This window comes from Aptenodytes forsteri, unplaced genomic scaffold (genome assembly GCF_000699145.1).
Source record: "Aptenodytes forsteri isolate BGI_AS27 unplaced genomic scaffold, ASM69914v1 Scaffold2, whole genome shotgun sequence".
Taxonomy (NCBI): domain Eukaryota; kingdom Metazoa; phylum Chordata; class Aves; order Sphenisciformes; family Spheniscidae; genus Aptenodytes; species Aptenodytes forsteri.
In genome coordinates this window covers 1,027,465-1,053,612 of record NW_008795695.1, presented here as the reverse complement: position 1 = coordinate 1,053,612, position 26,148 = coordinate 1,027,465, and the positions used below count along the sequence as shown (strand labels likewise).

Genomic DNA, 26,148 nt, shown 5'->3' with positions numbered 1-26,148 from the left:
CGGGGGGGTGGGCAGCGGCAGCACTTTGCAGCCAGGGCAGGCGAGCGTGACTGCTGCCACGACATGATGGAGCCCCGGCAGGAGCTCTAACTCTGTTTGTTGGCCACCCACCTGCCACTCACTACACTGAGCGCTAGGGAATGGGAGTGTCTGTATGACTCTGACACAAATGTTTGAGCTGCTGGCACCACAATGGGAGATGCAAGAGGACGACGTGAAAATCTGGGCAACTGGCTCTAGGTGGCCCTGCTTGAGCAGGGGGTTGGACCAGATGATCTCCAGAGGTCTCTTCCAACCTCAACCCTTCTGTCATTCTGTGAAAATCTTACAAACCTGAAGCCTGATTGGTTTTTCACGGAAAAAGTTTATAACCTTCAGCGCCAGTGAGTTTGTTTGCCTTTATCTGACTGCCTAGTTTCCCTGACCACCTTTTTGTGCAGAGCAGCCACTGTTCCCTGTAGCAGTGAAAACTGTGAAATTTTACCAAGGAGCCTGACTATGTTGCTGCTTACCAAAGTACATGTGCAGCTTTTTGGTGGGGAGGCACGTGTGTTAATGTTGTCTGCATTGCTCTTCACAGTCTCAGCTCTCAGTTAAAAGTCTGTAAAGTTTTCTTGCAAAGAGAACTTTGCAAACGTTTTAGAAGTTGGAGTAATTAACTCCCTGAGTGTTTTGTTTGTTTGTTTTTGAAATATAGAATTTGGTGCTAGAAATCTGGAAAGCTTATTTCCCTTCTGCTGTGAGAACAGCCTTCTGAGCTTTCCTGAGAATAACGGTGGGGCAGTCTGGTCTGAGCTTTCAGAAACATGTAAAATGCTGGGCTCTGGTTTAAAAACAAACAAGCAAGTAAAAGACCAATTTTTTTTAAAGAATCTGCAGACCTGATTCTGAAGGCTGGTGGCAAGGTGACCCCTTCTGCCAGAAGTGGAATTTTCTTCAGAAAAAAAAATGTGAATTGCAGACCTGTACATTACCTGCATTTTTCTGAGTGCAGCCAACTCAGAAGGGAGACTTAGTTGAACTTTTTGGGGAATATATCCATCAAAATACTTCAGTAGAATATCCACTGAAACACAACCAAATGTCTATTTAGCATAACAGCTGCATCCAGCTAGATCATAACAATGATGGGCTCTGAGCAGGTCCCTCTACAGTTGAGGAAATCAGAAGGTCCTAAAGTAGCCTCAGCCAGACCTTTGTTCCTCTGTAAGCGTTAAGGTAGCACAACCCCAAAGAGTTATTCAGTCATTCATTTCTACCATCATACTGTTGTTTTGAGCCATGGATTTTGTTTGGGGTATTTGTTTATTTTGTTTTGTTTTATTTTATTTTATTTTATTTTAGATATAGCTAAATGAAAAAATGCAGATCCTTATAGTTAAAAAGTAGTATTATACATCTCATCAAAATGAATGCCTTTTAGTTACTAAGAATGATTAGGTCTGAGTTTACAAGTTTTGCTCACATTTTATTAAAGATATTACAGTCAGACCTGTTACATAGGACAGAATTTAATTGATATTCATACATTGGTAGATACAGAGAAAAATAAGCTCACCTACTTGCAGTCAAAGCTATGTAGACATGATTCAGCTGTGGCCTGGAGGCTACACAGTGGTTTAAGTTATGAATTGTGCCCGAGTAGAGTTTTTGAGCTGAGGCATTGCCTCTTATGCGCGTGGCTTTTGGATCTGATTTCCATCTCTCCCTGAATCTCTACCAAATATAAGTTGTGAATGCCCTGCTCCTTTGTAACTGAGGATATTATTTTTTAATCAGTGTTTTAACAGTCACTAAAGAATATGCACAATTGAGCTGAAAATTTCAGGAATGTGCATACAAGTAAAAATAGACAGAATGTCCACTTCAGGGAGCTGGATGATTTGCCCCTGTTCATCTTCACTGACGCCTGGTATTTCCAAGCAATTCATTCCGTTACCATTAGTTTAGCAGTTTCAGCTCATAACCTTACAGAAATACAATTCTGGCTGGAGGACAAATTGTTGCTCCATGACTCTTATGTCACATTTCCAGTCTTAAAATTTTCCATCCAAAACCCCAGAGCTTTTCTAAATTTATATATTTAGGTTTCTTAGCAGACTTTGCAAAACCAGTGGAATGAGTGGCAATAAGCCATATGCACGTTTGGGATACCTGCCAATTTTTCCACTTCTTTGATTTTTCACTTCTGTCCCATCCCTAGAGTAACTCAATACAGTCATATAAAAGCTAAAATTGTCTAGATTTTCAGAAGTGCTTCAGAGTTTCACAGTGAGATTTACAGCCAATTCATAGTTCGTGCTGCAAGTGCTCTTGCACATAACGGAGTTGCTGCCCTTTAAACAACTTGGTTTGTTTTTTCATCTTGATTATTATTCCCTCTAGTACTTCTGATTTTAGAATATGTTAGTGATTTTAAAATATAGGATACAAGGGTGAATTTTAATAGTCTCTTCCTGTATTAGACAGAATTCAGTAAAATCTCAGATTCTCAGCAGAGATTCAGGCACCTTCATTTTTTTGGTTTTATTGATTAAAATTATCTTGAAAGGTTTCTTTCTGGCTCTGCAATGCAGCGCAGTAACAAAAGGCATTGCAAAAATGCAGTTAGCAATTTCAATGAAAGGGTCTCTAGAGAAATGTGAAAGTCTGAACAGCATCTATTAATAATGGCTGACATTGCTGAAAAGCAGCCAGGTGGCACATAAGTGTAAGGAAAGGGAGACTGGAGGCTGATCCCAGGAGGTGTTTCTCTCTGCAGACTCTCTTTGCAGTTATTATATGTCTAGGCTAACATTTTGTGATTACCTACCTCACAGCATCACTACAGTACTGAGAGGCATTAATCATATGTTATAAGCCAGGAAGTAATGTACTGCCCTTGGCAGGGAAAGGTCCTGTCAAGTGAAATATGTGGGCTTGATCTGACCAGTTTGGGGAGCTTCCCCCTGCAATTCAAGGGTAATAGGATTAAGCCCTCCTAATGTGCAACATAAGTAAATAGAAATGGACAGCAAGATGCATGTTGGGGAAGCAGTGAAAGTGGTTCCTACAAAAGATGTCTCCTGTCTCATTAAGAGAACAACTGAGGCTTTTCTGAGGGCTCCAGGAGAAGCAGAAATGTAATGACTTCTGTGACCCTGTCCGCCTTTGACCACAGCTGCCTCCTCCCTGCAACGAGGAAGCACTGGGAGGTTCTTCAGGGAAATAGGAGCAGTCCCAGCTATCCTCCTGCTCATTCATGAGATAGTAAGCACTGACTATTGCTAGGCTGTGGATGAGCAGCCTAAGGACTTTTGCCTGAATCTTTCTGTCCTGTTTCAAGTTACTCACTCTCTCTTAAGAGATAAGAAGAAACAAATAAAAGGAAACAAGAAGAACAGAAATGAATTGTTGACAAGAGCAAACTTTTGTCATTATTTTTATTAGAACAGTATGCTGTATCTCTTTTTATTACTGCCGGTGCTATAAACTCCTTTTTAGATCAGGATGTGTCTTGCTAATCACTTGGTAACAGTACCACTTTTTTGCACACTTCATTAATAACAAGCTGGGCGCTTTCCTTCTTCTCACACTGATTTTATTCTTCTCAATGGGAAATGGTTGTAAATATTAGCCCATTGGTAAGGACAGGAAACACATGAATTAAAATGGACAGAAAAAGTATTTCTATACCAATACTCAGCTCTAAAGCTGTAGCCTATTCTGATAAAAAGGTTATACAGACTAGTAACTCTCTCTTTCATGGACCTTTTTTCTCCACAAATTTAAAATCTTGTGTGTTCTGTTTTCCTCTCAAAGGCCATGAAGATTGCAAAAGGGAATATGTTTCTATTCCAGCTTATGCATTAGACTTATCATCGTTAGTGAAGTTCATTCTGCACAGTCTTTATTAACAGTGCATGCCTGAGCCTGACTGAAACAAAGCTTAATTTTTATGTTGTGTTTGCTACAGTGGTAGTCAGAAAGAATTTTGCACTTATAAAATGAACAGACAAGGAGCCCCGATTTATCATTTTATGTATCATTTCCCAGAGGGGGACTACGCTCAATAAAATTTCCATTTAATTTTCAATGTGATTGATTATTCATAATTTGGATAGTCATTATAGGTATGATTTCATTTCTGATGTTAATGAAAAGCTCTATCTAAATTCTGATTATCTGCCTTAAATTGATGAACTTGTCCTTACATCTCCAGAAAATCATGTATGGTACTGATTTTATCCTTATTTGAGAGCCCTATGATGCTTTCCGAAAAACTGAAGAAAAACCATCTTCAGACAGATTCCTAACATAATGTTCAAGAGATGCAGCAAAAGCTTCAACAGTGCTTCGGTGTCTGTTGAAATAAAATAACTCTACATGAATTAGCATTTCCAATCTTGCCGAGGCTTAAAAATACTTCTTTTTTAAAATAACTGATTTTTAAACTGAAGAACGTGAGTAGAATGGAGTAACAGCACCAAGGAAATAAAACTAATAAAAGCTTTTTGAAAAAATATGTGATGATGGATGATATTTACCTCAGATGAATGAATTTGATAGCTGGCAGGAAACTTGGGATATCCACTTATCTCTTTGAGTACTTAGTAATACATAAGGCAGGGAACTAGGAAGCTCATAAAAGTAGAGATAGCGATAGTCAATCGTATCCCTTCTGGCTTTTATTCACATGATATCAAATTGTTTCTGGTAGTGCAAACACAGTTTCCTGATTTAAAGGAGCTATAGATAAGAACTGTTAAGGCAAGATCCTGTTTCCTTACAAATGTATATAATAAAATGAAAGAGAGAGAGTTGGATTAGTTGAATCCAACTGTTGGATTTGAATTATTTGGATTGGTTTGGACTAGTTTGAATAGTTGGATTGTCTCTAATTTAAAAGCGAGTTATCTGTACTGCTTTTCTTCTCATATAGTACTTTGAGATCAAATAGACATAGGAATTAGAAGTGGGATTAAGTTGGTAGTGTGTTTTACTTTGTCTTCCCCTTGTATAAATACTTGTATAAATTCCCCTTGTATAAATACAAAGCATTTCCAAGGTAATCCCTGTAAACGAATACCTAAGGTTGCCCTCATCTTGGCTCTGATTCTGTTTTTCAAATGGCATTTTAACAAATGTTCTTCATTATATCTTTACAGCTGCAGTTTGTGATGGAAAATTTATGTTGACTGATTCCTCTGGGTTTTTTCACTCTATGAATTATCCAAAACCGTATAATGCAAATATCGTTTGCCAATGGATTATACTGTAAGCCATTTTCCAATAATTTTCTACCTAACATTTTTTTGATTATGAGGTGATACTGTTTCCTGCACATCAACCTTATGCCATTTGTTTGTATTCCCAAATAACCCAGCATGGAAAATATGTAATAGCATTTTCTCCTTTGGATTTATGTAACTTTTCTTTAAAAACTTGCATGCCTAAAACCCATAACTATATCAATAATTTTCCCACTTACAAAAATTCTTAGGTATGATTTTGTGTATTATATGCATGCACAGGAACATATTTGTAAGCTCAAAATAAATCACATAATTCAAAATAGTTGCAAGATATTTATTTCAAAGTATTACAGTAAATACTAGTCTTTAGGTAATGGTTTTATATGATATAACTGTTACTAACAGATGGAATTTTCAAGAATTCCCTTGTCATTTATGGGTACACATGTCATCTGGGAGTTAACAGCACCTGTGCTCCTAAGTCATTTAGGAATATATTTTAAAAGTGCATGAGTATCATTTGACATAATAGCACCAAATGCCTTTTAAGCTCTAGGCACAAGAAGTGGAATTTGTTTAATCAAGGATACGTACCTACAGGGAGGGACAGCTATTTGACTCTGACACTCTAGGTCCACTTCATAAGCCAGGGAGAAAAAAACATAGCCATAGTATGTGATAAATCTCATCCTAAAGTACAAATCTAAAATAAGTTAGATGATTGCAAGTTGGAAGCTCCTAAAAATCCCTACAATGACTGCCAATTGAGAAGTTACTGCTTTGAAAGGTAGTAATTCTTATTATGGCTTTGTAATAATGGTCATTCTTTGAATCTGAGAAGTATTAATTTGGTAGAAGAGTGTCAAAGGAGGTTAAGGAAACGCCTTTAAAATTGGATAAGATTTGTACTTCTCATTCCCAAGGCTCCTTTGAAAGTGCTAGCCTTTGAGTTAGTTCAGCACTTTCATCTTCACCTTGACACTTCAGGAAAAAGTCATGGTTTTCCTTCTGTTTAGTACATTTGTTCCTTCTCATCTTCAGCAATACTATTCACCAATAATTACTGGCTACACCTGGTTTTAAAATATAGGTGTGTCACAGGAAAAGCACAAGATTGTATGTTCAGAATACAAGCCTGACTTGTTCCTCAGTTCAAGGTGTCACAGCATTTGAGCACGATAAATAATCATGTCTCAAGTGCGCTACTTCCTTCTAAACTGTTGATTTTGCTTCAGATGCTGCTATAGCTGCAAGAAGCATTGTATTAGGTAGATACCTATACCAGGTACGTAGCTAACAAAAGTTTAATTTTGGAAAGAATCATGAGAATCATTGCAAATAATGTAGTACAGGTGCTGCAGATCTGTGTAATTACAGATTGATCAATGACAAAAACAACCATCTGGTTTTATTTTCCAGTTATCTGCTTTAAAAAATTCTGGCAACACTGACAGTTAAGGCCTGAAAAATTTAAGGTGGTACTCAAATTTTGTCTCCCTTTCAAACAGAATTGTTTCTGTGAGGGAACCTTTTAGGTTTTCCAGTAACCAATGAGTGACATTTTGTCCTATTATTTTTAGTATCCCTATAAAAATGCATTAAAAGTCACCCTATAATACATCCAAGATTTGATTTCTCTTCTGCCTTTCTTTGTCTAGAAAGATTTCCCCACTACCTTTAGGAAAAGCTCTTACCTTTTCACCCCATTTAACTCCTCCCCAAATGAAGATGTAATTTCCTCTCCTTTTAAAAGTAAGAGCAGTATGCTCAATATTTCTCTAAAAGATTAGCTTCCTGAAAGATTACCTTTCTGTTCTATGTTTTACTCTTTCAAACCAAGGATATGTTTTTCCTATGGAGAAATATATAAGAAAAAAAAAAGCAAATGCAAATATTCAAGTATTTACTTCACGCTTCTCTACTAATTGGTCCTGATAAGCACCAGCAGATTGCTGTTGAAAAGCTGTCTTCATTGGGTCTCTCAATTCCAGAAAACAACAAATAGTGGTATAGGAAGCTAAGCTGATTGTGATAGTAGGGTTTTACAATTTGGACTACCACATATGTTTAGTGAAAAGGCAATGGGAGAACTACTTAAATATAGATTGCTGAAAGAACGTAACTGCAGCAAAATAAAACCCAGGCATTTTTTACACTTTAGTTAAAGTGACTTTTGTTATTAAACTTACTGGGTGATGGTTAGGTTTGATAACGTGTTCCCAAATGGTGGGTTTGAGATCCTCAAACCTTCATGCAAATCCCATTTTTGTCATAAGAAACATTATTTTGGACTTTCAGGAGATAGATTTTTATATCTTGCTATTCATATTGATACCATGATACCATTCCTCTGACTTTAGGCAGTCTACCTGAGCAGTGAGATGTTATCTATTCATAACATGTATTAAAAAGTAATTTTAAATTAATGAGATGCAGAGAAAAAAAAAAAACACAAAAAACCTGTTCAGCTGACTATCACATTCTAGAGTTTAGAAGATTCAGTTCCTAAAATATACTTAACTCCAGTGAGTAAAATAGTATTTCTACTACTTCTACTGTTACAAAAGCTTTATGCCCTATTCCTTTGGTAATTTTACGAACTAGAAGTTAGCCAAATAGGTCATCTTGATTAATAATCTTGATTAATGTAATTTCACATTGTTTCTGAACTTAACATCCTTCAAGCATGCAATGAATTTACTACAGTCAAAAAAAGATTACTAGAACATGACTTTCGGTTTTGAGGTTTATTTTTCTCGTTATCTTAGAGTGCGTCAAGGGTTATCCATTAAACTGAACTTCACTTCTTTTGATACACAACAATATGCAGACAATTTAAATATTTTTGAAGGTATAGGACAAAACAAGATTTTAAGAGGTAAGGTTATTTTTCAGCTAATATTACTTTTCTATTAATAAAATTTAAGTGGTAAAACAAGCATTTTGAAGTGAAAAAAATTACATGCATATGTTTAAGTGGGAGAATGCATCTGTGTAACGTTACCCTGTTAGACAATTGATCTTAATATACATATCTACTCTTATGAAGTGACCAGATAAATGCTTCCCTAAATATATTAAGAAATCTATACTTTTTTTTTTTAAGATCTTATTTGAACAATCTTGATAACTTGATCAGAGTCTTATGGGGTCCATGTTTCATTGGAAATACGTTGTCAGAAGATCCTGTAACATCACACTCAGTAACATAAAATGAAAGCATCTAAACTGAAACTGTTGGGAGCAGTACTATGATACTCCCTGAAATTCATTACAAGCATGGCAGTGCTTTCCTCAGACCTTGAAATATTGATAATACCTTATCTCTGTCTCTATATTCTATTCTGGAAAACTGGGATTTTGCCCATTTTTCACAAGCCTCAGTCTGTCCAGCTGAATTCCATCAGAGGTGGAATACATATACTTGAAGATAAATTTAAGGAGATAAGTCAGGAAGATATATTATTATTTATCCTTATTTTTGGAAGCAGGGAGAGAATGGGAATAAGAAATAGTAAAAGACTCATAAAATAAAGAATGGAGAAATTCTACCCTTTCAGTACCGCTTTGAATTTGACTCCCCTTTGGAATTTCAGTTTAGATGTGAGAGATTGCTTCAATAATATTCTCTGCAGCAACCATTAACTTGCATGGTTTTAAGGACTGCTGTGGAGATGACCAGTGACACCACAAAGACAATGTTAAAGGCTGTCCTTCAGTGGATTGCCTAAAACTTTGCAGTTTGAAGGGTAGATTTCCAGGTATTGGAAATACCAAATGTAGAGGAAAGAAGGACTACAAGACATTTCCAGATTAAGACTCTCCACTTAAGTAAGTAAAAGAACCTGAGAAGGAGGAAGGAAAAGAACGCACTTATAATTAAAAGTGTGAAAGATGATGTCCATTGTCTTTCCTTAATAATTTGGCACTGTTTCAAATATATAGCATTACAAGTCGGTAAACAGCTCCTCCTCAGAAAAGCAAAGTCTCTTTGTCTGTGCAAAATTGGGCAAGGACTTCAGAAGAGAAAGAGCAGAGGCAAAAACTTTCACAGAACAGTGAGGAATTCAGGATTTTCTTTATCCTGAATACGGTCACTAGTCTAACTGTTGTTGCCTGGCATCATATCAGCTTTAGATGGAGAAGAAACTATTTTACTCTATGATGACTTGTATCGATCCTTTCATTTCCACACATAAGGATTTTATATGAGTGAATTTAAATTAGTTTAGAATTCAAAGTCAAAATTTAGATTCATTGTACCATAGAATCATAGAACTGGCCAGGTTGGACAGGACCTTGAAAGATCCTCTGGTCCAACTTTTCATAGAAAAGGGAGCTTAGATGAGATTATCTAGCACCCTGTCCAGTCGCTTCTCAGAACATTGCAATTGTTCCTGTGCTGTATGCATGCCTTCATGCATGCATCACAAAATGAAATTCCTATGTAATTTCACAGTTTCCTTACTCTTTGAATACCTGTAAGTGTATGTGCTAATTATTAAACTGTGAAAATAAGTATATATAACAAAAATACGTAGTCAATACTGTGATTCTAGAATTTCAGAGTGCATATCTGTAAATGTTGAGAACATTTACAGCATAATAAGCATGGTTATGAAGATTATAGTGCTGAATATGTGTACTATAAGAGACGTTTCTCCAATAGGTGATATTCATATTGATGGATATGAGAGATGGGATATGCAGAATACTTACATGGCAGCCAAACAGCTAAATGCCTTCAGGGTTTTGAAGCTATTGTAGGCGGGATCACAGTACAAGAGGGAAAGCATTCTTTAAGACTCAAAAAGCTAATCCACTCTATTTTTGTGACAGCACTGGGGATTTTAATGTGCATGGGATTGTTTTGGCTCTAACTATATTATTCTTCATTTGTTCTCAGCTTCTCTGTCAGGGGCTAATCCTGCGACAATTTACATTTTTTCTCATGAGGCTACAGCACAGTTTATATCCGATTATTCTGAAAATTACAACGGCTTTAATGCAACGTACACTACATTTAATGCAAATGAACTGAACAGTAAGTGTTCTTTTTTTGTGTGTCTGTTATCCTGAAAGTTTGGTGAAACTATATTTTCAGTTTGAGAAAATGGAGATGAAAAGGAAAGCAGTATTTTCTGGCCCCAGTCCACTAACTAGATCCACTTTGAGAAATTTCATACTCTTTTAAAGATCAAATCATTGATTTCAATAAGACTGTCCACAGGTTTACAGGCCTGTATCTAGCAGTAGGGTGATGCCTTACAAAGTTAATCTGTTTAAATAAGAGTAAAACTCTGGCCGTATCTCCATCAGATTCCTCTCAGCCAGTTTGTTCACTAATGAACACTGTTGAATCACTGACACTAATCATTATTCTGTGATCACCTGACAGTACCTGCTCTCCAGAGTTTCTGATGTCCTAACTCATTGCCCCAAGTAGTAGTCCCGAATGGTAAAACTAACATTCAGGAAAATACCTGCTTCAGTAAATAGGCATTGGAAAAAGTCCAGATGCAGTAAATCTACAGTGACAACAAAACACAGCAATATGACTCATGGATTGGTGTTCTTTAGTAGTCGGAAAAAAATTTAGATGCGGATTGGACAAGTGAAGGCTTCTTCATCCGCTACATTTTGAGCAGGATGTGAATAGGGGATGTGACTGGGAAGGGATATGCTGCAGGAAGCATCCAGAGTGCCAGCAAACTCTCGTCGTGTGGAAGCCCTTGTTGGAGGCTGACCTGCATTTCAAGGCACCATGAAAAGACACTGAGCAAAATATTATGGGAAGAAGAGTGATAAGGATGTTGCAGCAGATATATGTGAGCAAAGAAGGAGCAAAGGAGAAGGACAAGGAAAGGGGTATCCCTGGTGCATGGAACACAGCACTTCTGAGCATTCAGCTCTGGTGGTGAGCCCTTTCAGCTGGAGCAATCCAGGCCTTGGCAAAGAAAAGAAGAAAAAAGCAGGGTTAGCCCTTGGTGTTAGCTGTGCAACGGGTCCTTTCTCATTCCCCCACCACATTACTGGTGAAGGATCAAAAAAGAAGGTTGGTGAATGAGTGCAAGGGCATGTTGGGCCACCTTCAGCAATAGTGTTTTGTTAACAAGTACAAATGACACATTTATTTGAGCAATTATGTTGCATTGCATAGAAGAGGAAATTGAGTCACCGTGGGCTGCAGTTTTCAAACATATTTAAAAAATTACATTGTTCGTCACTCATTCAGAGAAAATACTTAACGTCTCTGTCATTTTTATTTACTAGAGGTTCTTATTCACAGATTATGAGAAAATCAATTGCACTTTTGAAGACGGCTTTTGTTACTGGATACAAGATTTAGATGATGATTCAGACTGGGAGAGAGTTCAGGGCCCTACCTTTCCCTTTATGAGTGGTCCTGATTTTGATCATACATTTGGCAACATGTCGGGTAAGATCAAATACGAGTTGCTTGCAGATTAAAGGAAAAGCTTGATTTAGCTTATGTTATACCACTGTACAATGGATTCCTCATAGTGGTATTGTTGGGATGTAATTTTATTCTGCCATAAAAATGATTCAGGGCTACCAGACAAAACGTTTTATGCTGATTGTCATCTTGTGGAACTATATCAAAACTAAAGGAAGAAATAAAGGAATATATAAAGTGATTAAAGTGTGAGGTATTGAAAAGTTTCATGCTATTAATATGCCAAAGCGCCTTATCTGAGAAAGGAATTTCTATTATGCAACAGCGTTATAGGTCAAATAACTGCATGTTTGCCTTAAGGAAAAAAACAAGTGTAGTTACATTTTAGGGAAATCACTTCTATTTCATCCCTATCTACTGGTGACATCCTCATGGTTGTCACAGAATAATTTTGATTTAACATAAAGTTGACCTGCAGGATACATAGGGCACCTGTGTCCCCAGTTAGAATCGCCCACCAAACACACTAATTTTCAACACGTGCAAAACACACAAACACTCCAGAGACTTTTATAGCAAAACAAATTAATTGGAAGAGTGACCATATCAAATGTGGGGTTTAATTAAAGACAATACCAGAGACTTTTATAGCAAAACAAATTAATTGGAAGAGTGACCATATCAAATGTGGGGTTTAATTAAAAAGACAATACTGATAGGAATCAGATTTGGAATGTGTATCACAAATGCTTATCCCGGAATTAGACTCTAAAAGATTTTTTCTGCTTTAACAGGAAAACCAAACAGTCTCTTTCTCAGCTGATTTGTCAGTCCAGCTAAAACTAATTAACATACTTTGGATTTTGCAATGGTTATATGTATTCTATGCAAGACTTATACAGAACTTATTCAGTGACAAATAACGGGAAAAATTGCAAGTTATTCTGGAAGAAGTTACTCCCAGGAAAAGAAAAATATTATTCAGCACATTATTAGATAGAAATTATTCACCTCTCTCTGAGTAAATGCACATTTTCTAAACAATCTTCAGAACACTGTTTTGTCTTCCCACTTGACTCCTAGAATACAAATCAGATGAAAGAACATAACATTTGTTTAATAAAACACTTGGCAACGATTTCTAGCTCTCTTGAAAATGCTAATTTATTTCAGGTGCTCTCTGTTTCACTGTGCTAGATCTAAACTGACGTATGTAATGTTGCTATTATATTGAATATTCAAATTTCTACAACCTGCATTTGAAGTAAAAATGTGAGCTGCATCATTAATATCTAGCTATTACACACATTCAGTGAGACAGTGTATTTTTGTTTTGCTGCTCTTGAAAAGCAAAGCACTTGATACATACTCAACAATTGATTCTGAATGCTCATAGAATTGATGAAACGACGACAGAGAACTGTCACTTTGACTATATGAAGACCTTTTCTGTAAAAGAATGTTATGCTCATTTTCTTAAAGCTAGACACCATGTATATTTTAATGCATGCTTTCTAAGTCAACACAGGAAATGAAAGGCCTGATTCAGATTTCAGACTAATTTTCAGGTACTTTAACCTCCACACATGAAAAAGCTAGCTAATTCAGAAGTATAAATAACAGAATATAGTATATATAATTTAAATTATATAATTATAGTTATATTTATTTGTAGATTCTATGAATATAATATTTACATATATGTATATATGTATTAAATAGAATAAAATCTAAGATTGCAGACATGATTTCAATAAAGCAAGAATTTTACTTTAGGACTTTTAATCCCGCCTAATTTTGCTTTTCTTGTGACAAATCACAATGCTTCTGCAGCTTGGCCTCACATTATATTTCCATATGACAGCAAGAAGTCCAAATTCCCAGCTGCAAGGAATTAACTCAGAAAAAGCTAAAAACCCAATTTCCCCAAATAATGTTTTTTTTCTTTTTTATAATGCTTCACCTTGCTATAAAATATTCATGTAGTCATTCTCTCACCCCCCTCAACACACAACCCATATTTCCCATTATTACGTGGATAAAAATTATAAAAATGTCAGGAAATTCTTCTGCAAAATCACAAGCAATGTCAAACAGGAAGACATTTTTATAAACTAAATAGAAATCACTCAGGTGAATCGCTGCCTTCACTAAATAAAAGGCACATCTCCCACTGACTTCAAAAGGACTAGTTTCCCATTTCATGTCTAGTTCTGAGGAGGGTACGACAAGCTGAAAAGCTCATTTTAATATGTCATTGACTGATGAATATAACTTGGGATAATCATTCACATTTATTGTGTCAGGAATCTTCCAAGTTATGCAACACCATCTGTGCTTGATATTATTGATATTATTTTTAATGTAAAAACTCTCATTTAAACAAAAAATCAGTAATTCTGTACTGACTAAAATGTGCTCATTATCTTGCAGGCTTTTATATTTCAACACCCATAGGACTTGGATTTGGAGAAGAGAGAGTCCGGATTCTGAGTTTGCCCTTGGTCTCTTCAGATTCATCTTGTCTAAGCTTTTGGTATTCTTACATAATTCCTAAACATATACTTTGTTTAAGAATAAAATCAAATAGCTTTCTTTCATATATAATATTAATCCAAGTCAGTGTGCCAGCAATACAAGCCTGCTTCTGTTTGGATTTCCATGATCAGTCTCAACTCCAGGCCTGAAACTTTGACTCCTTTATAGGTCTGATTCTTGCAGTTAGCTTTGAAGTATTTTCTTTTTCACCCTGCATCCAATATTCACTTCTTTACAGAAGTGATATTAAGAATCCCTGAAATGTTTTTTGCCATGAAGCTTAACTAGGCCTCTACAGAAAATACAGCAAAGTACCAAGTAAAACCTCCAGATGTAATCTAAACGTATGATTCATTTCATTTTCATGCTCACTGCAAATTAGTCCTAATTCCATAAAACTGTTTATAAAATATAAATCTTGATATTTTTTCATGGAATTTCACTTTGTTCTAATAATACAAAATTGCTCTTCCCTCTCTAGGTACTTCATGTACAGTACTAATGTTTACCGTTTAAGAGTTAGCATAAGTAATGACCATGGTTTGGAAAAGATCATTTTCCAGAAAGAAGGAAACTATGGAAACAACTGGAATTACGGACAAGTAACTTTAAATGAAACGTCTGATTTTAAGGTTTGTTAAACTGCTAGTTTTTTAAAAAAATTATTTTAGCTAAACTGATATCAGAGTTTTCTGCCAAATAAACCCAATGATCCACAGCTCCAAAGATAATATCTAGTACTATTTACTAATGCATGCCTTCAAATAAATATTAGCATGCAGAAGTCTGGAGTCCCCATTTGATTGTTATCCCCCCCCTTTCCCTACTCTGGAATTTAAAGTATTATTATTGTAGAAAACAGAAAACCTTAACGTTGTCATGAGACAATCAATGCTATCATGAAAGAGAGCTTTCTACAAAACAAGGGTGTTCAAAGCCTATCAAAATCTGATGTGGAGTCTAAAATCTTGACAGTGAGTGTGATATGAAGCACTTAGCTATGAGAAGATTTAAATTAAGTAACTTCAGATTCTGAAGCAGTATTTTCACTAATTAATTACAGACTAATTCACTGAAAGTGTGTTCCAGACAGAAATGTAGGTGGTGCCACATGTTTAACAACCAACCTGACTTACCTGTAAACAAAAGGAGGAGACTTATGCTAGACTCCAAAGATAATATCTAGTACTATTTACTAATGCATGCCTTCAAATAAATATTAGCATGCAGAAGTCTGGAGTCCCCATTTGAATTGTTATCCCCCCCTTTCCCTACTCTGGAATTTAAAGTATTATTATTGTAGAAAACAGAAAACCTTAACGTTGTCATGAGACAATCAATGCTATCATGAAAGAGAGCTTTCTACAAAACAAGGGTGTTCAAAGCCTATCAAAATCTGATGTGGAGTCTAAAATCTTGACAGTGAGTGTGATATGAAGCACTTAGCTATGAGAAGATTTAAATTAAGTAACTTCAGATTCTGAAGCAGTATTTTCACTAATTAATTACAGACTAATTCACTGAAAGTGTGTTCCAGACAGAAATGTAGGTGGTGCCACATGTTTAACAACCAACCTGACTTACCTGTAAACAAAAGGAGGAGACTTATGCTAGACAATTCCTTCAGCAACTCTCTATTGAAAGCAATTTCTTTTTGTAGGTGTTTGGGATGGTTTGTCCTGCTATAGTAGTTTTGATTGATGCAAAAGCACTGCCAGAAAGATGCATTTACCATCTGAGGAAGTAAATGCATCTGTGACCTGGCTGCATCAGATTTCCAGCAAATGTGTGTTTTATGATCTCAGGAAGAGTGCTATGCCTAGCTGAATTTCACCAGCACAAATTCCTTGGTAACAGGATTACTTTAAATATGTGAATATTTAAGCACAATAACAAACAAATGAGACTAATTTCAATTTTTCATGGAGGTATGCCATTAGATCAGGAGAAGTTTGGACTGATGAGTGATACAGAATTTGTGTTTCAAAAATTCCATGTATTTATATATAAAAAGTAAAGTTATTTCATAGTTTTAAATCACGTTCATCATTTATACAAAGAAGTTTCTGCATTCCTTAGAATGATCCACTTGGTTTGCATAGTGCTGTTTTGTTTTGCAAGGAACCCTGTCTCTTCCCTGATGCTCTTCTCTGAGTGTAGCACCACTGTATATTACAGTGGAAATAAGAGCATTCAAGAAAGAAGACAGAATGGTTCAGCATAGGAAGCTGAAAATTTTTCATTAAATTATAAAACTCTAATTATTTTTCATGAACTTCAGGTTATTTTTGACGCCTTTAAAAAGCGTGGTCCCAGTGATATTGCCTTGGATGACATTGGCCTGACAAAGGGAAAGTGTAATGAAAGTATTTATGTAGAGCCAACTGTGATTCCAACTGTTACTACCGTCCCTTCAGTTCCTAGTAAGTAAACACTAAATTACAGTTGATTGCCATTTCCTATTACTGTATTTGTGTATGAATGATTCAGAGTTTTCAACCTTTAGTTTTATAAAAATCTCTCTTCAGCATTAGAAAATTATCTTCAGGATAACATACTAGGGATCAGGTTCCCTGCCCATGGCTCCATTGATAGCAACAGAACTGGTAGATTCACAGCTTAAGCTATCAGTGCAGTATCTTCCAAAACTTGAAGAGTGGAGGATAATTAAAGAATTCAGAATTTGTCTCTAAAAGCTTTAATTAGTAAAGCTTCTGGGAAGCCACTGAAAGGGAAGGAAGAAGAAAGAGAAGGAAGATTACAACCTCTATATTTGAAATCATAAGCAATGTAGCTGGGGAATAAGAGAACGAGCAAGGTCACATAATATCACTAGAGATCTCAATAGTAAAAATTCACCAAGCTCTGAGAACACGTGCACACTGAAAACTCCCATATTTGGGGGAATGAATCTATAATAGTGCCAGAATGGTTTAAGAATGGAGCACAATCTATGTGAGTGTCTAATACCCAAAATGGAGGTATTATCTGGAACAAGGCTTACAGTGAATGAGTTCTTTCCAATATGCATTTGGCTGTATTGTTATTCCTACCATATCTGATTACATTAAAAAAGAAAAAGAAAGCAATATTTGCTTTGAAAAAAATTTAAATAACAGAAAGGACAGGACAGTGAGAAGTTCTTCTAGTTTTGGAGGAAATGAGTGGACAAAAAAAAAAATTAAAGGACTCTTTCCACTTCCTGATCTAATGAGAGGTTTCAATATGTGTATAAATTATGGAATGTGTCAAAACCTAAACCTGATTTCTTCAATTTTGCCTTTGCTAACTCTACTCCTTGTGGTAAGGCAGGAGTGATGAATAGGTGCTTGCTCCAGTAATAATGGATGGGGCTTTTTTCCTGCTTGATATGGCCTCATCTCATTTCATCTCACTATCTTCTCGGCACCTCTTCTGAATCCCAGGTTCACTGGGAAACTGGAGGAAGGTTGGTTTTGTTTGCACATTTTTGCCATCTTCTCCAAGTCAAGTAGAAGTTAATGAAACATGAAACGTCTCTACCTATAGTGCATATGCACTTCTCCAGACAGGTTGTACAGCTTGATCCAGACCCATCATATTGCAGAGTCTTTTAGAGGAAAGCACAGAGATTTAAGCTTCCTCAAAACATTCCAGTTTCACAGAGCTAGTTAGAAGAATCTCACTGAGAAAAATATGAAAAAATACCTGTAGCCATCATTATAATGCTGGAAAATGTATATAAAACAATGAAGAAAGATTACATATGATGTTAACCAGGTCCGTGCACACTCAAAGCAAAAACTGGTACAAATATGAATAGAGCTTGTGGCAAAAATCATTGAAATATCTGATAGGGCTTTGTAATTTATTGTGAGAGAGGCATGAACTTCTTGGAAAAAAAGAGATTTCTACAAAAGACCTATTCACAGATGGTTTCACATCATTAAGACGAACAGTGAGTATATTCCAGGACTGCCTCCTATTAGATTTACTGTCACTTACAAAGCACAGCTAGTTGCTCTCTTGACAGCATATAGTAAATAAAAATGGTCTAAAATAAAAATAATAGAAAGGTACTGTTTGCATTGTATTCATGTTGAAGCACTGTGTACTAATATTGTCATTCTATCAAATCTATCACCTCTAAATCTACTGCATCAGGACAGGTAAGAAAACAAAACCTTCTAAATATAAGAGCAAAATGCAGTTTTAGAGCTCCATCCTGAGCCACAGGGAGGTAAAGTTCAACAAGGTGTCTCTGTCAGCAAAATTAAATTTTAATAACACTAGTAATTTCAGTCATAATTTACCAAAGTGAGTTTTGGAATTTGATTGCAGTTTTCATTAAAGTAATACTGTGGAGAGGTGCTGATGTCTGCCACCTCCAGCCATCTTTCAGGTGCTGTGGGTAAACACACCTCACAAGTTAGCATCAGTCTAGTGATTAGTGGTAGAATGACCCTGTGGTAAATAGCAGCTGAGTGCTGCTGTCAAAACACCAAAGAAATGTCATTCAAACTATAGATCTCTACCCAAAATATGGTGATAAAGTTTTAATATTCAAAAAAAAGGAAGTGGTCATGTGGCATATAACTCCTTATGAAACAGATTAGAGAGGATCCATACTGTCCTTCGATATGATACAAAAGCACAGGCTAAGCTGTCGCTGGGGAAAAACTAACTTGTTTGCATAACTTTGTTGAGACATGCTACGTATACGCTATCTGTAACCTGCTGGAAAAAAGTGAATGTTATCAATCATCTTCAAAGACGTATGAAATTACTTTGATGGGTGTGGTGCAAGCTTACTAACACTAATGGTTTCACTACAAATGTCATGTCTATAAACAAGAGATGAAAGAATTTGAGCTGAGCCAATTTCTTTTGCTAGGCTTAGAGCTTCAGTAAGAGGCACTGGCATCATTCACAGTGCCACAAAAGCTCATTGAAAAGTAAAAAAAAAAATTTGGTGGTGGGATAGCGAAGCTGGATTTGCTTTTGTCTTTTACACAAGACTGTCAGCTTACACTTTCATCTAAAACAAAGATTGCTTTCATCTTCATATTCATTTATAACCTGTCTTTTAACACAAACAACAGTGTGGAAATTACAGTGTAGATTCCACACTTAAGATGTGTATGTCAATATAAATTAAAGTTTTGGCCAAAGCACAGAGGAATTTTTTCATGAATAGGTCATACATCATTTTCTACAGTGTTGAGAAAATCGTCTGTTATGCTCAATGAAAAGACCAAGATTATTGGTGCTGATTGCTATTTGGTTGTCTAACGAGTGACAGCTATACGAATAACTCCATATAAATTTGTGTTTAAAGATCACTGGAAACTTTTAACATTTTTTCCTGGCCAAAGCACAGAGGAATTTTTTCATGAATAGGTCATACATCATTTTCTACAGTGTTGAGAAAATCGTCTGTTATGCTCAATGAAAAGACCAAGATTATTGGTGCTGATTGCTATTTGGTTGTCTAACGAGTGACAGCTATACGAATAACTCCATATAAATTTGTGTTTAAAGATCACTGGAAACTTTTAAAACATTTTTTCCAGACATGAGTAAAATCAATTACTTCTATCATTTTTCCATGCAAGAGAAAGATCATTACTAATGTGTCTTACATGTAGTCAACACCAGATCAGATTTCATCATAAGTTGTCCCTGTTCTGCTATTAAGAAAGTTGGGTTTGCTCTGCTCATATCATCAGATGATACTTGCTAAGGATCATATATTCTTCATGCAGCTTTACAATAGTTGTGTGTCTGTTTGTACGTGCAGTAATGTTCCATAAAAAAAGCCAATGTAATCTTTATTTGTTGTTAATGGCATTTACAGAAAACAGTCCTCATTGTGAGCCGTAGGGCTGAAACATAATATACTTGTTAGTAAGTATGTGATTGTTAGCAGTGCCTTTTGCTTTCAGAGAGTTCAGCTTTTCTTGCCAGGAGTGATTTGGTGAAATAGAAAGTTCTTAAAGATGGTTGTCATGAGAAAGTTCAAATCTTTCTTGTACTTAGTGGAGCTTCCTCCCAGTGGGATTCAATGGGCAAACTCAGTAGGACTTGTAGATTATGCAGTCCCCAACCAAGTGGCTCAGACTACGCGATACTGACAGACATAATGAAACACAAAATTTAAGCCATAAGGGGTGGGGTGGGGGAGTGTTAAAGTTTAGCTGCAGTCTGAAAGTTAAAAAAATCAATTTTAATTCAAAGAAAACAACAACAACAAAACAAAATAAAAAAGGTAGATTTCTTCTGCCTTAACTTCTGTTTCCTGAAGCAGGTGGAGGAGCACTGCTTATTTTTGAATAAAGTAATTGCGAACAGCAGAAGTGGGAAAACACCGAAGTTCATTCTGATAGTACAACTGAAATGAAAATAAATAACATTTCTCAATATGAAGTAAAGATTTGGAATATGAAGCTGACATATTTCGGATATAAACCACCATCTAAAACTATATATTGAAAGAGAATATTGAATATATAAAGTACAGTTAGCTATGTCTATGCGTGTGAGTGCGTGTATGTGTGTAGATACATATCTACAATATTTGCTTTTAAATAAATTTTATTCATTTTTATATATAAGTGCATATACATGTTTATGATAAAGACCTTTCTTATTGGAGCAGTTGTTTCAAGGAAAAAGCAGTTGGCTACTTTTACCATTTGCAAGGCTTAACTAAAAGTTTTTAGGGTCCTGATGAAATCAAAATAACAGTATAAGGGTTTTTTTGCTATAAAGTTTATTTGCTAGATGACAAAATGGGCTTTATACTTGAGTATCTCTGCTAATGCTGCAAGAAGATCAATCGGATAATAAGCAAGGCATACAAGCTAAATGGATAAATAGGTTATATTGGGCGGGGGCTTTCCTCTGACATTTTCTAGCTTTTATATTAATGTACTAGTAAATTATGCAGTTGACTGTATCACATTCTTTTCTCCATATTTTCTGTCATGCACAGCTTGCAGACCAATAATCACCAAATGAAGGGCAGACTGTGTCCTTCCCCTAACTACATGGGGAAGACTTCTCATAGCACCATCATGAATACAGTTGTGCACCTGGGCACTAGCACTTCACAAACAGTAATATATGAACTATAGCTGTAGATAACACTATGGCATCGATTGTACATGTCAGCAGGTCTGACTTAGACACTGTAACTAATAAGGACAGTGAATTTCTTACACGCCTTGTTTCCTCAATGCTCTGTGTCCTTAACAGAGTGTTGGCTTCTCACAACTCATTGTTCAAGCTTTATACCAATGGCACTGTGACTGAACCCTTACAGTGATGAAGTTAGCTTGAATATCCTCTTAATAAAATTACTTTTTCCAAATTATCTTTGTTACAACATATTGCAAAAGTAAGACAATAGGTTAATTATGTTTTTGAAATGTTTTCTTTTTCAGCTGACTGTGGAGGGCCAGTTGAACTCTGGGAGCCAAACAGTACATTCAGCTCTGAAAACTTTCCAAACAATTACCCTAATCGAGCTTTTTGTAAGTTATTCTTCTCCAAGTCTTCAGGAAAATTTTAGCCATATAAAAGTAGAGACACTAAATCTGCTTTCCCAAGTCAGATGCTGTCAAGCAAAAAAGATCTAAGCTATATACAGTGGGATCTTTTAACTGAAATCTATTTGGCATTTAGCAGAAGCTAAGGAATCATGTGCCAGTTGACTAAAAAGTGATGAAGACAAGCATAATCCCTCGGAATGTGTTCAGACAGGCCAATTCCATCATGCCTATTATGTCAAATATCTTTATGTCAATGCAACAACAGACAAGGTGCTGAAAGTCCCCATTTTACCATTACACCTCAATGTATTTGCCAGGTTAATGTCATCATCTCTTCTGTTAAATAGTTAACTTTTTCTAGGGGCAAAGAATGTATGTATGCATTTTACAAGGGAACCTCTGTATTGAATGTTTCTTGACATACTAGTGAAAAGACATCGTTATTCTGATGTATTATGATATTACTTGATTTAGATTAAGCTACAGCTGGCAAAAGTGAAAATGTTTCAAGGTGGTCGACTATGTGCTGTTGATGGATGAAGCAAGGAAGAGAACTTTGTCATTGCTTCTTAATGAAATTTTAATTATTTATTACTTCACCTTTAACTGGAGAATTGTGTTGGGATTCTAATCACAAGAGTTGTAATTTTGTGTTTATGTCCCACTTGAGATATGGCTCTCATTTCCAGATATTAATTTCACAAGTTCCCAAATGAGATTCCTACTAGTGAGAAAATACATTCTATGAACAGATTAAAAAACATTTGGGTTTTTTTTTTTTTACTTTCTTTACAAGATTTCCATAGTATCCACACTTACATAGATTAAATATGATAAAGCACAGGCTAAACAGAAGCAAATACGTCTCTAAAACGACATCTAACTTGAAAGGCAGGCTTCTGTGACTGATTATAGAAATTATCTTACTATCAAATAAGACTAAAGTGACACAAGACTATCTGTGACATTTTCACAGTTACAAAAGAATTATCTTTGGTGCTTTAGCGAAACTCATAGTTGTCATGAATGGTAAAAAATGCATGTGTGTACATCTAGGGGCCTAAATCCAGTTTTCAAAAGTGTTTTAGAGAATGAGAGTCAATTGAATTTTGGATCTTGACAGCATAAGTTGCTTTTAAAGATAAGATTTAGACTTCTAAGTCTCTTGGGTGATTCTTAATAGTTTAGCAGAGATTTTTTTTTCCCCAAAATCCTTCAACATGAAAATGACACAGTAAATGTAACAACTGAAAAGGTGATTTTTGCGTGTGTGTTATTATTTTCTAGGTGTGTGGTACTTACATGCTGAAAAGGGGAAAAACATTCAACTTCATTTTCAGGTTTTTGATCTGGAAAATATTCATGATGTAGTTGAAGTCAGAGATGGCAGAGGACCAAATTCCTTACTTTTGGGCAAGTAACAGCATTGGGTACTAAAATGAATGTAATTAGCTGGAGCAAACTGATGGCTATAATATAAAGGAAATTAATTCTCCCTAATTTCATTCTACATTTCTTCACATTTTTGAAAATCAGAAATTAGGAGGAAAACTTGAGAAAGCATACTGTATGTGACATCACATTTCCCAAGTGTTTGCACACACTCAGCTTTCTATGCAATCCAAATGAAATTAACTTCTCCATAAATAAGACTGCTCATGTATGCGGACAAACAGAAGCATAATCTCTTAGTCGAACCTTTTTTTTCTATACTGATGTGTCAAATTTGGGGTGGAGCTTTGATCATTGCAGTCTGATAGGAGTTAGGTTTAGGGGAATAACTGTGTTCATGTGGTAGCAGTACTTGCTTTTGAACCCAAAGCATTTTGAAATGCGTAAGAACAAAATAGCTTAAAGGTATTCATGTTCTCCTGGAGAATAGCTGTCTATACAGGGCAAGACCCATTGCCAGATGTCTTCTCTACAACAAACCAGATGACAGTAATCCTCCTTACGGACAAATCTGCAACAAAGAAGGGATTTCTTGCAAACTTTACTACTGGCTACCATCTAGGTAAGCATGTGAACCCTTGTATTTAAGAGGTTATACCACTGGTCAAATACATTTGAGAAAAAGTAGAGAGTGGAAGGTGACTCTCAGCCCTTGATCAACAGAAATATGAAAAAGTTAAAGAGAAAAAGCCTAGTGGTTACCCATCTGTACTTTATGTTTTCTAGCATGAAAAGTGACATTTTTGTTGCTTTAGTGTAATTGGACCCATGTCTGTATCATCTGCAACTCTGTGTGATATTATGTGAGAAATTGACTCGGTATTTTGACCAAAAACTATTCAAATGTTAAGAGGGCAAATATGAACTATTCCCTATACAAGCCCCCCCAAAAAACATGACTTTGTGACTCATTTGAGGGTGTCATTAATGTGTGCTTGAATGCATTTGTAAAATATTTATTATCAATCACAGCCACTAGAAGAAAAAAAAGTATATGGTAACTCTGATTAATGTTTGCAATATGGTACTTGTTGCATCTTCAAAAATTTGGTCCTTAGCGTATGAAGGATCTGGGAAGAGTTAGTCTTTTAAATATTTGGACAGCAGTGTTTCTGGTCCCAGCCAGTCCCCTTCTGAAAGACTCCTGGTTTTGCTGGGGACTGCAATTAGACTTGTCACTCATATAAGTAATTCAGCAATCAGCTCTCCAAAAATGGAGCCAAATGCTAAAGTACATGGAACAGCAATATGCTTACCAGGACAAATACTTACACTAACTCTCGGCCAAATCTTGACAGAATTAATTAGAGGCTTTGTATTACTTCTGTGGAAGTCTGACAGCAGAAAAAAGAGAAAGAAAAAGCAGTATGTATTAAGAGATATATGAAGTACCATTCATTTGCATGGACAGAAAGTCAAAAAGAATCTACACTTTTTTTCTTACTTTAAATATTGTAAAAGGCAAAAGTCTCCCAGCATGTTTAGCTAGCTGCAGCTTTTTTATAGATTAACAGTAATAATAATGCTAATTTTCATAATCTTTTAAAAAATCTTAACCATTGATTTACCTTTGTAAAATCAACTCCATTTAGTCCCGTTGTGCAGGACTGAAAGGTAGGTTTATATGGACATATGACCATTTTGCTGCTTCTTGTTCTGCCTTCTCCATCACATTTGTTCAGTCCGACAAGACTATGCCTTTTTTTTTAGCTGGTTCAGCACCTTTGTTAAGCCAGCTTTGCCCATATTTTGTTGTAAAATAAAAACCAAGCATAGCAAGGCAGAGTTCTCAAAGTGTCCATTGCCAGTTTTGGTTAAATATATTAAAAAGGTTCCATTTGCAAAAGAATTATGCTTATTCATGATCTTTGCAGCCAAAGGACAGAGACTAATATCATTAGCATGCAGGCCCAAGGATAAAAGGATTGTCAGTAAATAAATTCATTTTACAAGAAAAGCAGATTTGCCTTTGTATTTTATTTTTCCATTAAATATTGAGGTTTTGAAAAGGAAGCATAATTTGAAAAGAAATACTTTTTGGCAGCATGCAATATAATAAAAAACCTGTCTAAGTGTGAACTAAGTTCTATGGAAAATCTGGCATCAGTTATGGCCACTGAATTTGTGAAAATCTGGTTCAGGCCTTTTATAAACCATATTCTTTTGCTTCCATATTGTACAACAGGCCATACTGACTGATGAATGAATAATTTTATATTAATATTAAAAATTCAGAAGCAAAGCAATTATCTAGACTTAAATAAGACTTCTAGATAATTAAATGTTTCAGTCAGTAAGTCCAGGAAGGTAAAATAAATAAACAATTTTTCATGAGAATTTAAGTTTATGACTGTATATTTCCTGTAAATATATAAAAAGGTGCCATTAAAAATACACTTTGGCCATAGAAAGAATTATAACTTTATATTTACTCTCTATCTGATCTGCTTTTGTGACATAACTGATGCTGAAGTAGCTTAATCCTACTTTTGTGAATGCTTTCCTCATTCATTTCTGTTACTTTTGTCTCTTCCACCTTTCCTCCCAGACAGGTTTCGAAAAGAGACTCTTGTCTTTCAATGCCTCTTTACTTGTATGTTTGACTTGACATACTTTAAGGTCTCTAAACTTTTGTGAAAGTGCTGAACGTCTGGAACCTGAAATCGTTAGTCACTTTTGACGGTATTTGATCAGGGTTTGACTTTTCTCATCCCTCCAAAGTTTGTTACATGTAACAGAAGAACAGTAGTAACTGAGCAATGCTAACTATAGCAGAAACTACAAGGTATAATACCATAGATTTTATTCTTAATTAGCTGCTTTGGTGGATGACAAGCTGGACATGAGCCAGCAATGTGCGCTCGCAGCCCAGAAGGCCAAGCGTATCGTGGGCTGCATCCAAAGAAGCGTGGCCAGCAGGTCGAGGGAGGTGATTCTGCCCCTCTACTCTGCTCTGGTGAGACCCCACCTGGAG

The 26,148-nt window shown here is 35.8% G+C and overlaps 1 protein-coding gene across 1 annotated transcript in view; it reads left to right on the top strand.

Annotated features, from left to right (window-relative positions):
• The window catches only part of TMPRSS15 (transmembrane protease, serine 15), a 59,108-nt gene that overhangs the window by 13,809 nt on the left and 19,151 nt on the right, over positions 1 to 26,148 (top strand). Inside the window, exons 10-19 of the mRNA XM_019473033.1 lie at positions 5,148 to 5,256; positions 8,003 to 8,112; positions 10,141 to 10,278; positions 11,524 to 11,673; positions 14,086 to 14,188; positions 14,672 to 14,822; positions 16,472 to 16,613; positions 21,615 to 21,704; positions 23,010 to 23,135; positions 23,605 to 23,736. Coding sequence (XP_019328578.1) covers positions 5,148 to 5,256; positions 8,003 to 8,112; positions 10,141 to 10,278; positions 11,524 to 11,673; positions 14,086 to 14,188; positions 14,672 to 14,822; positions 16,472 to 16,613; positions 21,615 to 21,704; positions 23,010 to 23,135; positions 23,605 to 23,736 — 1,251 coding nt within the window. The remainder of the gene's footprint in view (positions 1 to 5,147; positions 5,257 to 8,002; positions 8,113 to 10,140; positions 10,279 to 11,523; positions 11,674 to 14,085; positions 14,189 to 14,671; positions 14,823 to 16,471; positions 16,614 to 21,614; positions 21,705 to 23,009; positions 23,136 to 23,604; positions 23,737 to 26,148) is intronic.